At 39.8% G+C, this 17,566-nt stretch overlaps 1 protein-coding gene across 1 annotated transcript in view; it reads left to right on the top strand.

Annotated features, from left to right (window-relative positions):
• Positions 1 to 17,566, top strand: part of NIPAL2 (NIPA like domain containing 2) — a 52,638-nt gene that overhangs the window by 16,743 nt on the left and 18,329 nt on the right. Inside the window, exons 2-4 of the mRNA XM_062568552.1 lie at positions 2,006 to 2,074; positions 5,313 to 5,484; positions 16,411 to 16,470. Coding sequence (XP_062424536.1) covers positions 2,006 to 2,074; positions 5,313 to 5,484; positions 16,411 to 16,470 — 301 coding nt within the window. The remainder of the gene's footprint in view (positions 1 to 2,005; positions 2,075 to 5,312; positions 5,485 to 16,410; positions 16,471 to 17,566) is intronic.

Genomic DNA, 17,566 nt, shown 5'->3' on the forward strand with positions numbered 1-17,566 from the left:
CCGGGTGCCAGAGGGTACAGGCAAAACAGAATAAAACTTCTCATTCAATGATTGCTTGTAGCTAGGCTGTGGCACTGGTGCTATATGGGCAAAGAGGGTGTGTGAGCAAAGGGGAGCCCTCTCATCACCTGCCTTCGCCTCTCTGCATCCTCTCTTGTACCCATCAGTCAGGTCTTGGTGACACCTAGCAGTCTGTCAAGCAAGTCTGTCATAGAATTATAGAATCAGTAAGGTTGGAAGGGACCTCTGGAGATCATCTAATCCAACCTCCCTGCTCAAGCAGGGTCACCAAGAGCATGTTAGACAGGGTTGCATCCAGGCGGGCCTTGAATATCTCCAGAGAAGGAGACTCCACAACCTCTCTGGGCAACCTGGTCCAGTGCTCTGTCACTCACAGTGAAGAAATTCCCCCTCATGTTCAGGTGGAACTTGCTGTGGTTCAGTTTCTGCCCATTGCCTCTTGTCCTGTCACACGGGACAACTGAAAAGAGTTTGTCCCCATCCCCTTGACACCCTCCCTTCAGGTACTTGTACACATTGATCAGATCCCCCCTCAGTCTTCTCTTCCCCAGGCTAAACAGGCCCAGCTCTCGCAGACATTCCTCATAGGGCAGGTGCTCGAGCCCTCTGATCACCAGCATATCTCGTTTTATTTTCCTTCTGGGTCTAAGCCATTGCAGAAATACATGTGGCTGAAGACTTTTGGATTCAGCACTAAAAAGAAGTGCTTTTAAATAAGAAATATGATAAATTGTTAGATCTTTTGCAATAAGGCTATTGTTTCTTCACAGTTTTGAGGATACTCTTTCCTAGTCTGAGAATTATCTAGGAACAATAAGAGATCCTATTGTCATCTCCAGCGGCCTAAAGAACCAGGTACCGCCTCTCAACAAATGCTGAGGTGCAACAATCTCTGCTGCTGGTAGGTACTTCCTCTTTGTAAGGTGCCAGGGACCTCACTGAAGAAGAGCCATATAAGCTGAGGCCGTGAGCACTGAGCCTGCTTGGATGCTTTACAGCTTGTGAGCAATATTCATGCTGAGTTATGTTAGCATGACTTTGTTTATAGAAACCCACTGATAGTATGTGTTTGTCCAGCTGCTTGGTTGACACTACCCAGGGATCAGCTCTAGCTCTTCTTGCCTGCACAAACCGCTGGGGAGAGATAGGTTGGTCCAAGACGATTTGCATATTCTCCCAACTCTAGTTGAGTCTTTTCTTTCTCTGCAGGCTACTGGGGCTTGCCATGGCATGTGGCCTTGGATGGGTAGGAATCATACTCAAATATACGTAGGACAACATACAAACACATTGAATCTAGGCAGGGAACTTTGCTGTGTACCTGGTATTTAAGCTTGCTGAAACGGCATCTTTAAAGGGCTACTTTCCAAAATAATGGCTCCTGCTTTGTTTTTAATTTCTCAGCTTCACAGAAAATTTGCAAATCTTACAGAAAATTAGACAGGCTGATTAGAAAAGAATTTGGTGAAATAATACAATGCATTAAAGAAGCTATCAGGAGACCTGTGTTTCTGGCTGCTCTGTCAAATAGGAGATATGTTAACACATAAAATAATTGTGTTTCAGTATGAATGCTTCGAATGCTGTTGATTTTCCTTCTGGATTGTATAATGAAACGGGTCTTTTTGAACAATAATAATGCATGTGTGTAGTGTTCAACTGAAAACTACCTAGTTTTTTTTTTTTGTGAGATGTAAAAATGTGTTCTACTGATGAATAGCAAAACCAGCTTCTGCTCTGGGCTGCCCTTTCCACTCCCAGATGTTTTCTGCTCAAGTTCTAGGCAAAACGTACCAGCTTAATTATTTTTATTTTCAATTGTGCAGAGATATGTTTACTCAGTGTAGCATGAACTTAGTGACTGAAAATTGCAATCATTTGTTTTTGATTTTGTTATAATGTGTTATCAGGAGACCATGGTTTTATTGTTCTCCATGAACATATAAGAAGAATTTTTTAATTTCTTTGTTTTTTGATCTTGTAGACTCAGCTCTTGGGAGTTTTACTGGCTGCTGCTGGAAATTTTTTGATTAGTGTATCTTTGAATATACAGGTATGAATTTACTTCTTTTTATTTTAAGTCATTTGTGTTTAGCAAGTACTTTATGTTATAGCTTGTTTTTATAGTGAAGTTCAAACTACAATTTCTGTTGCACTTGATAAATGTTCTCTCTTTTTCTTCAACTAGTGTCTTCCTCAATTTTTTAGCAGAGTGGTAGCTCTGAACCTGATCTGTGCTGTGATTCCCCTTTGGCAACAATAAAAATTCATAACTACTACTTCTCCTTGCAATTCATCATAAGCAAATGCCAGCTGTGACCTGCTTATGGTCCTGCTGGAAGTCATGTGAACTTGCCTTATTGTGTGGAAATCTAAAATGGAATTGACCACAAATTCATAAGAGCTGCTTAATAAAGTAATTAATGTAAATAAATGCACAGAAGTTGCTTGCAGTAGTGGGCACTAGAACAATTTTGAATGACTTCATTTTCCTTGAGCAAGTAAGATAAATGATGTCAATAAACACTATTTTAAATCATACAAGCAGTGGGAGGTGCTGACCTTACAATTATGGCAAGGGTTTGTAGGATGAAATTTAAAAAATCATTTCTGTATTAATAATTAGAAAACATATTTGGTAAAAAGTTAAATAATTCATTATAGTCTTGTAGAGTTCATGGTATTTTTATGTCTTCTAATACAAATTCTTAGAGCAGGGAAGACTTTTTTGTGTTGATTGTATAGAAAAAATATTTTTACTAACTTGAATTTTATATGAGTTTAGTAGCTCTTTTATATAAAACTACCCTTTGCTCTTTCTTTAAAGGAAGAAACAGAAAGGTATGGAATATGAAATCTTTCATATATAATAATCCCTTTTATTAAAACTGGAATCATCTTCAACAATCCCTTTCTATCTTTAATATCTCTGGTTAGAGAGTGCCCCAGAAAAAAAAAAAAAAAAACGTTCAGCCAGAGATGGCATGCAAATTGAAATCATTTCTGCCTCTCCAATATTAGTGCTGATCTGTGACTAGTTGCTGAAGGCAACAAGAGCAGGAGAGGTTCTGTTTCAATGGAAAAAACTTTGGCTGACAAAGTAGAAATTCAGTCTAGCACATAATGAGAAGGTAATTTAGACACTGTCTTTTTTCTGCTGAGGGCACCGAGTGCCGAAGTGGCTGCTTTGCATGGAGATGTACTGAGGCATGAAAACTGAGCGTTAATTAGCTTGAAATTGTTAATAATATTTACTGGATTTAAACTCTCTTTCAGCTTTTAAATGCTACTATGTTGTTAAGGAAAACCCAGTATCTCTGCATTACCCTTCCACAGTTTCAGCTGGAGCTTTTATTTATCCTCTAAGTTGCTTTTTCTCCCTTTAGTAACGAAATAGATATCATATAAAAAAATGAATAATTACCTTCTTTCAATTTCAAGATTTATTTTCATATTAAAATCAAATGGACAGGCCAGATTTTATTGCTCTCGCCTCTTTCCACTATGCAGTTGTTCTCCCTATCTTCCTTCTAGCTAGCTATCAGCTAAAAAAGACCACTATTTGCAATGTTTCAGCTGCAACACAAGCCTCCACCTCAAATACCATCTGTACACAGTACTATACTGAGGACACAGGCCTCCGGAAAAAGAAGGCTGTAGGGGAGCTGCTGAGCTCACCCTCTAAAGTTCATCATATGTCTTTTCAACCACAATTTTGCTGTGTGAATTTGGGAGAGAAACTGGAGCTCAGGTCTCAGTTAAGAATTTGTTTTAATTAGTTTTCAGCAGAAGCTAGGATTATTGATTTAACAATTTTATTTAATATTAATTTTGATTAGATTTTTGTTGCTTTTTTGTTTATAAAAATGGAACATGCAAAATCCTGAATGTTACTGAATACTGGCCTGTGGCTGACGGAAGTTTGATTTTTCTCACGTTCACTTTCTCTATGAAAGGCTAAAATTCTCAAGACTTCATCTCTTGAGCACATGCCATTAGCCTGAAGCTGCAATATATGCTTCATCCTCTCCACAAGAGGAGCGACTGAGGCTGGTACATCACAGACGTTATTGTCTGGCCTGTGGAGTAGAGTGAAAGTACAAGGATTTGCAATTTCCCTGAGGCTTTGCAGGAGCACATCCAAAATCAAATATCAGGTGGTGGAAGAAAAAAGTATATTTTATAGCCATTTATACTTTGATGGCTACATCACTTGGTTTCCAGCTTTTTTGACCTTTTTCCCTGCGCAGAGGGACTGATGAGGGATTATGACAACGGAAATTATATTCTACAGAACTAACATGGTGAATCATAGAATCATTCTGAGACATAGAATCATAGAATAGTAGGGTTGAAAGGGACCTCTGGAGATCATCTAGTCCAACCCTCAACATAGCCCCATATGGGGGTTGAACCCATGACCTTGGCAATAGCAGCACCATGCTTTAATCAACGGAGCTAAACCTGCCCCTGAATGTTGCATCTCTCTCAGTAATGACATCTTCCTGATGCTGACAGCCTGGACTCTGTTTTAGAAGACCAATGTGATCAAATTATCCTGTTATATACAGGTTCTTGAAGTATAGGAGAGAAAACAATTACAACATGTAAATAGCACCTTCTCCATGTAACAGTCGACACAAGTATCACTGGTTTTGCTTCTGAAAATAATGCTTTACCTGAGATCTTCTAAGGTCAAACAGGTGATTGTGTCCAAAACCTAAGTTCTACCTAGTGAATTTAGAGTCCTCCCCACAACAACTGTGGATACGTGCTGGCTTTTTCATTTTGAAATTTGTTTTCTGGCTAGAACATGCACCAGGGAGCAGGAACACTGTACTGTCTGGTCACCTTCTCCTGGTTTGTTGCTGTACTTCTGATCTTGTCCTATCATCGCCTCTGAGTGTTTCCAGATTCACAGCACAGCTCCTGAAGCAACCTGTGAAATTAGGTTTGTCTGAAACAGCCATGCTTTGACAGAAGAGCAGAGGACTGCAGTGATAGCTGGGGATACTGTATATTCACTTAATACTTTACTGGTTTATTCAGAGGTTTAGTTTTTCAGTCATTTAAAGCAAGGCTATAAAAGCACATATGAAAGCTGAAGCAGCCTTAGGTTTACACAAAGCAGTATGTCTGCAACATCAAGCTAAAGGCATATTTAAAAATAAAACCTTGACGCACCTGGAATTTGAATTTGTCAGCCCTCTTAATTACCCCACTTTTGTTATGCATGAGAACACAAAGGAAGTCTTTCTTTTCATGTCTGTTCCCAATAATTAATTTCCTAGAAATGCGCTCATCTGCGACTGGCTTGCCAGACAGATCCAAAGCCCTACTACACAAGCAAATTATGGTGGTGTGGGATTATCCTGCTGGGACTTGGAGAGGTGGGGATTTTCACAGCCTACGGATTTGCCCCTGCTGCCCTTGTCGCTCCGCTTGGATGTGTCTCCATCATAGGTGAGATGATTTGCCACCTTTTGCTTGGGTAGATACTTTAATCAAATGCTTGTCTGTGATCCAAGGAATAATACTGGAGGAACTGCAGAAGGAACACAAAAATGTTAATGTGGTTTGAAAAGAAATTATTTATATAATGACGTAGGCTGACAGTTAAACACAAATCCTCTACTTAATTTGGAGACCTTTTAAACTCCATCTTTTCCTCTAGTTTTGTCTGTTGTGGCCTCTGGTCACTCTGCTGTGCCTGTTCCTGTGGGTCATTCACCTGCTGCTCTACCAAATGTTGCCACCACATGAACATTGCAGCCCTGCAAGCTCCCAGAATGGGGGTGGGGGGGGGAGGGACCAGTGTCCCGCTGGCTCCGCAGAGCTGTGGTCTGATCCCCAGTACTGACAATGTGTTCCTGATGCTGTTGCCACACCAGGTGGTTTCTCCCGCTGCCCCTTGCCCCTTGCCATGCTTCATGTTGACTCAGGCCGGCTCACCCACCTCTCTGCCCGCGTGCGGCTGATGGGCTCCGGTGCCCACCAGCACCTTGGGGGTTGGCTGGGATGCACACACTATAGTTTCTTCTGCAGAGAAATGCCTCTTAGCAGAGCTGCCAAAATTTGTATGTCATTAAATCAGTTTCTTATTCGTGTTATTTTTTAGGAAGCTTGTTATGAACAAAGAATCTATTCTGCTAGTTTTGGTAGCAGTGTGTGATCAAAAGGACCTAGAAATTTCCTGAAAAGTTTAATTTACTTATGGACATTAACAAAGTTGTTCACTTATTCCCTTATGTACAGATCAATTGGACTTCAATATAGTTATTTCTGTATTTAGAACTTATTCCTATATTTAGAACTTGGTATCATCTTGCTCTTCACTTAACTATGTTGTTACTAGAATAATTTATTTATAGAACTGTTTCAGGTATGAGATGTCTGTTTCTTGGACAAAAAAACCTCATTTTAGAATATGTTATCATATTGTGCCAATGCAAAACAGAGTGGACAGGCCAATACTGTACAGAGGCTGTGAAAACAGGAATTCAGGGTGCAGCTGTGACCCTTAATTGTATCATTTCACATCCAAAATTGAAACATTCAGGGCTGGGATATCACAGCAATTCTGCATATATCGGAGCTCCTTTAGTTGCTTTGAACAGGTGATAGCATGTCATGGTCTGTCTCTAGCTACCAGTTTCAGACTTGCAATAGCATTGCAGTAAGTGATGCTGCATGAGAAGGTATAAAAATGAATTGCCTTCCCTGTGGATTGGCCGGTTGTAGTGGAAGGACACAGTCAACTATGTATGGGTGCAGTTTAGCAAAGAGGTAGTAGGGGAAGGAAAGTGCAGGCAATTTATTCTAACCCGTAATGTTAAATTATCACAGAATTTTAGAAGATTTCAGAGCTATTGTAGTTCACTATCATAAGAAAGATTTCTAAAATAAAAGAATGAAATATTACCTGAGATGAAAATGTAAATTGGACATGACATATCCCAATGTGATTTTGGTAGCAGGAGTTATTTCTTTATCAATTGCAGACATTTCCAGATGTCTCTGAACATTAAGGGAGATTGACCAATCTAATTTGTTGACCAAACCGAATAAAATGCAAATACATAAAACTAAACAGAAGAAATAAAAACCAGCGAGACCAGAAAAAATTCCATTGGTTATTAAACTGCTACAGCGAACAGGTCATATTTAGAGCTGATTTTAATCTTGGTAGATTCCTTCTTCTCTACCTTTGCAATATGTGAAGAAATGTCGCATCTGTTTCTTCTGTTCTCTATTTCCCCTTACCCCTATTAAATATCAATATACCATTTTCATAAGTGTTATATTTTATCAAAATTCCCATTCACTTTTTTTTTATTTTTTTAACTGAACCAGAATGCTTATCCTGGAAGACCCCAGAAAGCACTTTAATACCTTCTATTCCATTCCCATGTATCAGATGACAGTATCCTTTTCATAGCCCAAACAACAGAAATACATGAAATTGTATTTAGTCTAGCAAACATTCCCTTAAGGAAGGGAAAATAAAAAATGATGTAGACAGCCAAATACAGCACTGCTGTGGTAACTTCCCAGTAACACTTCCTACCACTAGATACTTTCCTGTTTTCTAAAATTACAGCCAGAGAGAGAGCACATTCTCTTAATTTTAGAACAGTTTATCATTTGGGGCAATGACAAATTGACCAAGACACACGTACATCATCTGCTAACAACTATGTAAGTGACTGTTTAGGCAGCAGGTCTTCTGATTCCAAAGATAAAGAAATTTTTTCTCATTGAGGTGTGATCCCTTTTAGGTGGGAGAGGGTGGGATTTGCATATTCTGGTTGGCTATTATTTTGAAGTATTGTTGAATGAGCATCTTCTCATAAGTTAGTTTCATTTTAAAATGAGGAAAACAAGCATTTGAGAACAAATTTCAAGTGTATATCTGAATCTTAATCCACTCTTTTTTACAGGACTTTTTTTCCAAACTTCATGTCAACAAGTCTCAAATGATAAGCAATGACATTTTATATTTTGAAACCACAGGTGATGAATCAGTCTCTTACATTGGATACTCTGCAGCCTATGGCTGTACATTGGAGAGATGTCATTTGTAGTATGCACAGTCATCTAGAGGACTTTCTGAAGCTCTCTCTGACTGCCCCTTGGGTCTGTATGGAAAGTTTCCTTTGCTTGGAAACCACAATGTAGGCAGAGGATGAAGCACACTGGAGTTTTATCCCACAACAGATCTGCATTGTGCCCACCATGAATCTTCAGACCTCCTAAATGGGAAGTGTCCCTCGGTCCTAAAATAGACGGAGCCAGCATCTATTAAGCTCTGCTACCACATTTAGCTGAAATCCAAATGAATTTTGCATTTAACCTGGTATCAATTAAATAGTGAAAAGTTTGTGCCTCTTCCTATTGAGCTGGGTACTTCTGATGGATGTTTTAGAAAGAATTCAGCACCACAGACCATAAATTGGCACTACACCAAAAGATTTTTTTTTCTTAGAATTAAGCAATGAAGACTATATTTTTCTTCTTACGCTGTGGAAGTATTTCTGTGTGTGGTTGCAATGATGCAAGCTCTACATCTGTTCAGGGTTTTAAATAGTTTAAGAAGGCAGCGGTTGTTTTCTCCAAGAGGAGAAATTAGTAAATTTTTAATTTAAAAAATGGAGGAGTAATACATGGTTGATGTGATCATAAAAAGCTTTTTATATTTTAAAATTAATACTCATGTTTTACATGTAACTGGGATAATTTTAGACTTCTGTACTTTTTTTCTTCATTCTCTACTACTTCTACTTGCAGAAATAAGCTGAAGGAGATGAGGAGAGGCCAGTGGTATCGGAGATCACTTCTTATGCAGTTTACATCATTCCGTAGAGAGTTATTTTACACTTAACTCACTTAGACTGACATTGTTGAGATCCCTTTGCATTTTTATATATGCCTTCTAACCAGCTGTGGGGCAAGAAATTGCTTTACTCTTTGAAAACTGATATCCCTGATGGTGCTTGAGGAAAAAGATTCTCAGATGTTCTCGTAGAAATGGATTTCTCCCACTCATGCTAATGTAACATCTTTGTGGTCAAAAAGCTTTGGATTTTTGAGGACTCTGCTAAGAATGAGAACTGAGAAACACTCACCAGAGAGCTCTCTCCAGACTATATTTTAAAATGCCTTTTTAGTACTTTTCTAGAAGATGCAACAAAAGGATGTTAGGTTTTCAGGGTCCTTCCTTCCTTCTAAAGTGTGTATATTCTGTAATACAATTTCATAGTCTCTCTTGAACAATTTCTCTCATATTTTGCTACTTCCTTAATTAGATATTGGAATTAGGGATGGGAAGAAATGTTTTATGTCTTGTCCACAACGGTACTAGCTTTTTGTCATACTGGAAACATTACCTCTTTGATGTGCAGAATAGTTATCAAGAGGTCATGCACCAACTGATCAAATTCTGTAATATCTTCCTTTGTATTTAGTGCACCATTAATATCTATCATATAAACTAAGAATAGGCTTGAGTAGTCAATTAGCTATGACAAATTTGCTCCCAGCTGTCTTAGGGAGAGCTAGCTCTCCATTTAACTCTGGCTGTGATTGCAGGTATTCTTTCATTTTCCCCATTTCTTTGGTTAATTCTCCTCTGACACACAGCGCTGGCCCTGATGGAGACCCAGATCGTACCAGTTTTAACAGCATCCATTCTCCTCCCACCGGAATCCTCTGCCCTGTTCCCCCCAAAATGTTTCACAGGAGGTCAGTAGGTTGGTTGTCCTCAGGCTCCCGGTCTCTGCTCCCTCTGGGGTGAGATGATACATCTGAGACTCAGGCAGGATATGGCAATGGAGGTTTTAAGTTGAAGGTCTTGGGGCAGGGAGAGTCTCAGTCATGAACTATCTATATGCAGACCGCACTGAGGGGACGGTGCCACAAGTGCTCAAAGGCAGCTGAGATATATCTGTGGGTGCCTGCAGCGTGCACGTGGCCCTGCCTGTCCACATGCCGTGCAGTCTGTGCTTCCTGCCCCTCAGTCACCCCCATTGCCCTTAGCATGGGAGGGAGATGTTCAAATCTACCCCAAAGCTGTGAGCACAGCCCCATTCTTACAAGCTCCTTCCCTTTTGTATGTGCTTAATAGCCCTTTACCTGCTTAGGGATTTTGTTCTTATATTTTTCACTCCATCTTTCTTCTGCTAAACAATACTTCTGTCATGACCAGCAACCTCATCATTTCAGCCTTTTTTTCTTGCCCCCTCTTAGTGTACCAGTCTCCAGATCCCCTGTGGAAACACTGGTACTTCTCCAGGGAGAGCTGCCTCCCCGAGATCTGCGCCCTGGCTTACTGCTCAGTTGGGCTGCTGTGATGGAATGAACTACCCCCATCATCTCCTCTTCAGACCTTGCTGACTGAGAGGCAGGCTATTTTAGCTTGGATTTGAGGAAAGATTAAGACATGTCTATCTGCTTCTGTATCAGGATGGCCCTGAATCTCTCCAACTTGGAAGGTCAGTAGAGGACTGAGTGTCTGCATAAAGCATGCTTTAAGGTCACTTTTTAAGACGTCTCCTTCCACAGCAGCAGGTTGCCATCCTTACTGCTTGAGCGCTTCTCAACACCTGGGTGAAACTGCTTCATAAATTGGAGGCAGATTCTTCAATTGTGTAGAACAGCATAAATGCTTTGATTCAAAGTGATCTTTTTTATTGCACAAACTGAGGGAAGCACAAACATTAAAAAAAGTCTTCAAATCATGATTAGCAAACCTGCTTTCATATTTCATCTAAAGCATTAGTGAAATGGATTAAAAAAGTATTCTGAAAATTGTGTGATTGTAAATGCCTTTACCTAACTGCAGTGATCTTAGCTTTGCTACTAATCAGTTTGGCTTAACAGAATGAATGAATGTTTGAGGCAAATCTTCAGTTTTGTGTCACACTATTGGAAAACTATTGGCAAGACAGAAGCAGCAAAAGCAGTCTGTGTGCATTTACGAGGAACCAAAATTTAATATATAGATTTAAAATAGTTAAGGGTGCTAATCTAAGACTTGAAAAGGAGAAAAGGAAGAACATGATTATACTGAAGGCTATGAACATAAATTACAGAGGCATTATTTATGGTAATGTAGTATTGCCTGACAATAAAAATAAGAGTAAAGAGATGGGATTCGTGAATAGCCTGGGGACCAGGAAAACAGCTTAACAATGACATATACTTTATGAAATAGTTTTTGGTAGGAAAAATAAGTGATGGGCACTTAGTCATTTGAGTCTTCTAAGGCTGGATTGGACAAAATTTAGAAAATATCTTCTAAGGATCAGTGTTTTAATATGTACTTTCTTTCTTTAACTTCTCTAGTTCTGTATTCTTTCTTTCTTAAAACAAAACAAAACAAAACAACAACAAAACAAACAAACAAAAAAAAAACACGAAACAAGCCTAACTGCAAATTTCATTTCTAGGAGGCAGAGGAGTTGTTTTGTGAGCTGGGATCTCACCATTCAGTTTCTTAGGGATGGAATCCACATTTTATACTATCCATTGGTTCTATTTGTACTGGAGAAAACCTACATATGGAGATAATCACTCGCTATCCCTCTCCTAGGAGAATCAGTATCTGACAAAGCTATGTGTAGCACCATTACAGCCCTCCCCTGTGAAGCACTTAATTGTATATCAGGCTGAAAAAGAACACTTTCTACCATTTCTTTCAGTGAAAATTGGAATTCATGTGCTGCAGTAGTAGAGAGCTAAGGAATAAAAAGCAGCCTGTGTTATGTCGAAGTATGAGAAAACAAGGTTATTTCAACAAAGCAGTTAAACTCTGAATAAACAAATCTTTTGGCATTTTCTGCCCAGTAGTTTTTATTTATCATGATTTTGATGTTGTACTAAGTCATAATATTTTTTTATCTGAAACTCTAATTCTATATTTCTAGATTGAACAGTTTCATGAGCCTTCAGAAATGAACATACAGATACAGATATTTTATAGGCCTATTTACTTCTCCATTTGTGGATATTGATATGAGCATCATGCAATCAAGATAAGAAATTTCTTTAGGATGTGCTTTAATTTGTGCTGTCCTCTTTTTCCAGGCTCAGTTCTGTAATGTTCAATACTTAACAGAAAGTCTCCTAACATTTTCTGCCCTGCTCTTTATCTAGCAGGGTTCCTAGTAGGGATCCTAGCAGGAGTGGGCTCTGTGCCTATTTTTGAAAGTTTTATTTAAAAAGCCAAAAATGTTCTGAATGTCTGAAAGTATGCAAGTCTTCTGAAACACGTAGGGATGCTGTCCTTGCCTCAGTGACATACAGGCTAACAACTCAGACACAGAGTTGAGCACATGTGGTATACCTAAAACAGTGTCTCAAAACCAGTAAGATTTAAAGACAATTATAAATTGCTTGTTTTATTGCCAAACTCCTGACAGCTTACACTTTGACATAATTTTTTCTGAGTTACTGTATTTTTGAATTCTATTGCTGACCAATTAAAAAAAAAATCAGAGGATATTTCTTACTTTGGCACAGATCTCAATCTCTGTAACTGTCTATAGCTTTTTAAAAAAGATGCAGGCAAGCAAATGAACATTTGTAAAGGCACATTGATACCTTTCAGCTCAGCAATTTCCCCCCTTCCTTGGTCTATTCACCCATAGAGTTTTGAACATAAGGTTCAATGATTTATTTTCCACATCAGCAGTAATGGTGGAGGAGAAGGATGCATGCAACTCCCATGACAGAGGGGGAATGAGAGGACTACGGCATGAGGAAGGGGAAATTTGGGAAGGAGAAATTCCTTGGTAGAAGGAAGTTAAACACAGGCTACCTTAGTCAGGTGAGGAGGAAGCTGGTTAGGGACGAAGCGCAAGAGTATAAAGTCCCTGGTGTTTAGGCGAGGTGGTAGAGGGGTGGAGACACCTCACCGCTGCTGTGACGGATGGCACGGGGAAGGCATGGAGGGTCTGGGGAGCTGAGCACAAGCATTTCAGTAGGGCTGCTTTCAGGAGCAGAACTGGAGATGTGGGAAGGGCTCTGATTTATATATCTGGTGCACCTAGCTGTGGTCACTGGTTGCCACTTACTCTTCTGTCGTGAGTTCATCAGATTGTAGGATAATTCTGGCTGCAAAGGACCTCAGGAGGCCCCTAATCCAAACCTGGATCAAAGCAGAGAGGACACCATGCCATAGAAGAAACGCAAAGGAAAATGTTTGCCATCTAGCATATTGGCTTAAGCTGCCTTTTCTGGAGGGTTTAGCATCTTGAGCAGCTAGACCCACCTGTGATTGTGTGTTGGAGCTCTAAGGAGTACTAAGAAGTGGGGCAGAGCAGCTGTGAGAGCTCTGCATTTATCTCCTGGAGTCCAGGGATGCACTTTGCTCCCTGCTGTTTCTCTTTGGCAGCTGAGGAAAATGCCAGATGCAAGATGGCAAGGCAAGCAAGCACCAGCCTGCACTCCTGGGGCTCCCAGACTCCTTTTGTATCCTCTCTTCTCCAGCCCATCACTTCTAGAGGGCTGCTGTCTACCTGGAGATGATCTGCCCTTGGTTACTCTGATTTACCCTGGTTCAGTCTGGCTCTGCAAATTGAGGAGTGTAAAAGATGATTTAAATATCAAACTTACAAGTTTAAAAACAGAAAGTTACAAGTGAAAAATAAAGTTTGGACAATGTTTAATAACAAGGTCCTGTCTTGGCTGTGCTACAGTAACTTGCTTAAAATTTAGTCCAGAATGTAATTGCCAGTCTCTGCCAGGCTTCAGTATACGACCTTTCTCAGTTCTGTGTAACTGTTCTCTGTTCTTTTGCTTAGATATACTGCCCTTGATTTACTCTTCACTTCCATGCATGTGAAGTCTTGGTGGCTTATACACAGGGACAGTTACCTTTTCTGTTCAAAGTCTTTCCCGGGTTTCGCTCTCCTCCCTTTCCTGTTGCACCTCCCCTCCTATTTCAGTTTCTGCCAATTCCTCCCGTCCCCGAGGGCCCTAATATGTGTTCTTAAAACCGCTTCTATTTTTAGATTGCTCTACATATTTCACATCACAAAGAGCATTAATTATACATATATTCTGTTAAGCTCATGATCTCTTGTGCATTACCAGCCATCCCTGGAGAAAGAGCTTGCCACATTTGAATGTATTATTAAAGTGGATGACAGATTGAATGACAATTTTCATTATCTGGATGCATTTTGGAGATTGCAGGCCCTCCTGTGCCCACTGCTATGATCAGAGGTTGTGATTACCTTAGATTGCCTTATCATCTTCAGAAAACTAGGCAATAGAATTTGAGGCATAACTCATCTCATCCCAAATGGGATGCCAGCACTAAAATGGAACCCTAAATTACATTTACTAGATGTCCATTGAACACACTGAGAGTCCTGACAACAAGCTCAGACATAGGTATTCTGTTGAAGAGATCTAAGGTTTGGTAAGATGGGAATTCACCCTAACTGGTATAAGACTTGTAGTAAGCTGGAACCATTGCATATGAGAATCCCACATGAGGCCAGTGGAAACACCTCTGTGAAACCTTATCCTTTTTGAGTTGAAGGGTCATTGACCAAAATCCGTTATCCTTCTCAAGACACTGGTGTCTCAGCTCTCTGTCAGTCCATCAGAGGAGCAGACAGCTAGTCCTTCCCAGGAGATGCTCAGCACTCAGAAGGGTCAGATCTTGCATTCTTCTCATCTTCAGTTTATTGTATTTATTAACATTGATGACAAGAGTGTGGACTCAAAAGCAAAAAATCACTGAGACAGCTGTTCATTAAGCACCAAGTCTTTCTCATTATGGTGACTGCCTGAATGGGCGGTCTGAGATGGCATTTGAGAGCTCAGATGGTAGGGAGACAGAGCAGTAATTAATTCCTGCTCTTACTAGGGTGGCTGCTGCTCCTTTCCAGATTTTTATCCTCTCTCTTTTCTAAAGTTAGGTAGCTCTGGGTGTACTAGTGTTGCCTGGATACCAATATCTTTTCCTCAGTAAAATTAGCACTGTAATATTGAATAAGGAAAACTATGTCACTTAAGTAGCTTACTTTCAGTGAGGCTTTTTTTTTTTCAGTTACTTTCTTTAATTACTTCTGTTTATTTGGGTAGATCTCCATTACTCTTCATACAGTCTAAATCTATGATTTACGCTATGTCTGATTTTCTACTGATTAACACAGACACAATGCTGAATACCAGATCTCTGTTTATGTCTTGCTATGACCATGTTTTGATTTATCTAGGATACATCTAATAGCTAACCACAAGTTAACTTTTCCATCAGAACAATAGAGGTACTAGACAAGGATAGCCACAAAAAGTTTAAATTGTTGTTTGAAGAATAAACCAAGAAGTTCTTGTTGTAGGCAGGAACAGAGCTCTTGTAATACCATCCCATGATTTAGGTTCAATGTATCCCTTCACTATCCCTCCTAGGCAGAGAAGGTCTCTGATGTTTCCAAATGGATCTAGCATTACTGATGAACTTTTCCTAAAGGTTTTCCATCATTTCTTTTACATAGGAGCATTTCAGCCTCTTTCTTATCTCCTTAGAGGTAGATGCTCTAATGTATGGTGGAATAGAGACATCTCTCCCACCTAGCCAAGAGTCTCATCCATCTTAAGTCCAAACTCCTTCTTTCCTCTTCAGCACATGTCCACACTGAGCTGCTTGCCAGAAATCCCATCGTGATCACTACTTCTGCCTTTCCAGAGGAGGCAGGGCTAGGAGAAAGCACAAGGGGAAATGTGAGGGCTGGACAAGTGAAATAGCTGACAGGAAATAGGAGGTCATTTCTAGTGCTCACTTCCATTTTTTTCCCTCCTCATTACAAGTCACTCTAGAAAGCCATGGGCAGGGCTACCACTATTGGTAGACCTGTGAGTTCCTCAGCTTGCTTGTTTGCAGAGATCATGACCAGTCTCTTAGTTTGTACTGTTACACTTTTGCAGTGACTTTCTTCCTCTGAGTTGTGCATTTGTTACTTTACTTATAAGCCTCTAATACTAAAGGAAGCAGAACTTTACCCCTCTGTAAGCCAATTTGCCTTGAGCAAGTCCATATAGTTGAATTCACAAAAGAATGGAGAGTGGAACAGTAGGGCTGACCAGTGCCTGGTTTCCTAAGATTTTCACTTATGACTAAGTCAGGGCAGTTAAAGCAATGTCTGTGTGTGAGACAGGCAGGATATTGCATCCCTTTAACCAAGTAAGAGCCTTCTGGGTGCATTTAAGATGCTACAAAACCAGAGAGTTGGTTGAATGCCAGGATACCTCTTATACCACAGTATAGTATGACAGCAGCAGCCATGAGACATATTTATACTTTGCCGAAGTCAGCTTTTTGCTGTAGCACTTGATATTCTATTGAATATAAAAGACATCTTTATATATCTGTTCTAGGTAGTGCATTTATTTCGGTCTTATTCCTAAAGGAGATGATGAAGGGTCCTGTTATATTGGGTAAGTAAGCATTTGCTAATACGGGCATGTGTACTGCCATATGCTTAGCAAGCTGTAACTCTCACGCAGTCCCCCCACCTTCACACTCCCACTTCCCTGAGCAAGTGTTTTGAGGCAGATACTTTCAAAATTGGGAGGAAGTGACAGAAAGAGGGAGAATCTTCAATGCATATGAAAAAGACTGCACACCCAAATCCTCCTCTCTTATAACTGTAACTCATTCCTTATGTGCTCAGATTTATTTTCATTGTCTATTTTTGCCTCTGAGGATGTATTTAGTATTATCGTTATGAGTACAAAGCAATTTTAATAAAAACAATAAGACCTTTGAATTATTCATTCCAATAGAAGATTTTTTTCTTTCTGCATGGATATTACACAAAAATTGAAGCTCAATTGAAAATGACAACTTCCCTTTGGTACTAATTTTGTCACTTCAAAGAATAAATAATCATGTTGTCAAGTGTTTTGCTGGAAAACATGATCTTTTCTGTAAAAGCATGTCAGCTTTTTGTCTGCATCCAAGATTTTTGTTGCATATCAGAACTGCCCTGCTTGAACATATTAATAGCGAAAGACAAGCAGATTTCAGCGTTTGCACTTTACAACAAGCTATCTCAGCTGGGATACTGCACCTGATGTTGCTATGGGGTGCCTGCTATTACAGTGGAGTTCCTGCTGTGGGCCTTGATTGTCAATACTGTAAGGACATTCCAGCTGTCCCCATGAATGCTTTGGAGACGTCTGTTCAGTATTGTTCCAGGAATACTATATAATATTTATTTAGCATTGGGATCCAAGTTTGCCAGCTCAGCTGCTACATTCAAAATCTGTCCCCCACCCCTCCACTCCCCTGGCTGATCATGTTTCACTTATGGCCTTATACATTGTGTGTTTCTTTAAGTAGTGTTCAGCACTGATTTATTTTATTTCTGTGAGTTAGATTTTGCAAAAAGGATTTAACAATGTTGCTACATTCCATAGGAATGAGCTGTATGATGGGAAATATGGTGATGTTTTCACAAGCACATAAATATAGAACAGTTTTGCTTTTCCAAAGGAACTGTGTGTGATAACAGTGCCAGCAAAGTCCTCC

Source organism: Rhea pennata, chromosome 2 (genome assembly GCF_028389875.1).
Source record: "Rhea pennata isolate bPtePen1 chromosome 2, bPtePen1.pri, whole genome shotgun sequence".
Classification (NCBI taxonomy): Eukaryota; Metazoa; Chordata; class Aves; order Rheiformes; family Rheidae; genus Rhea; species Rhea pennata.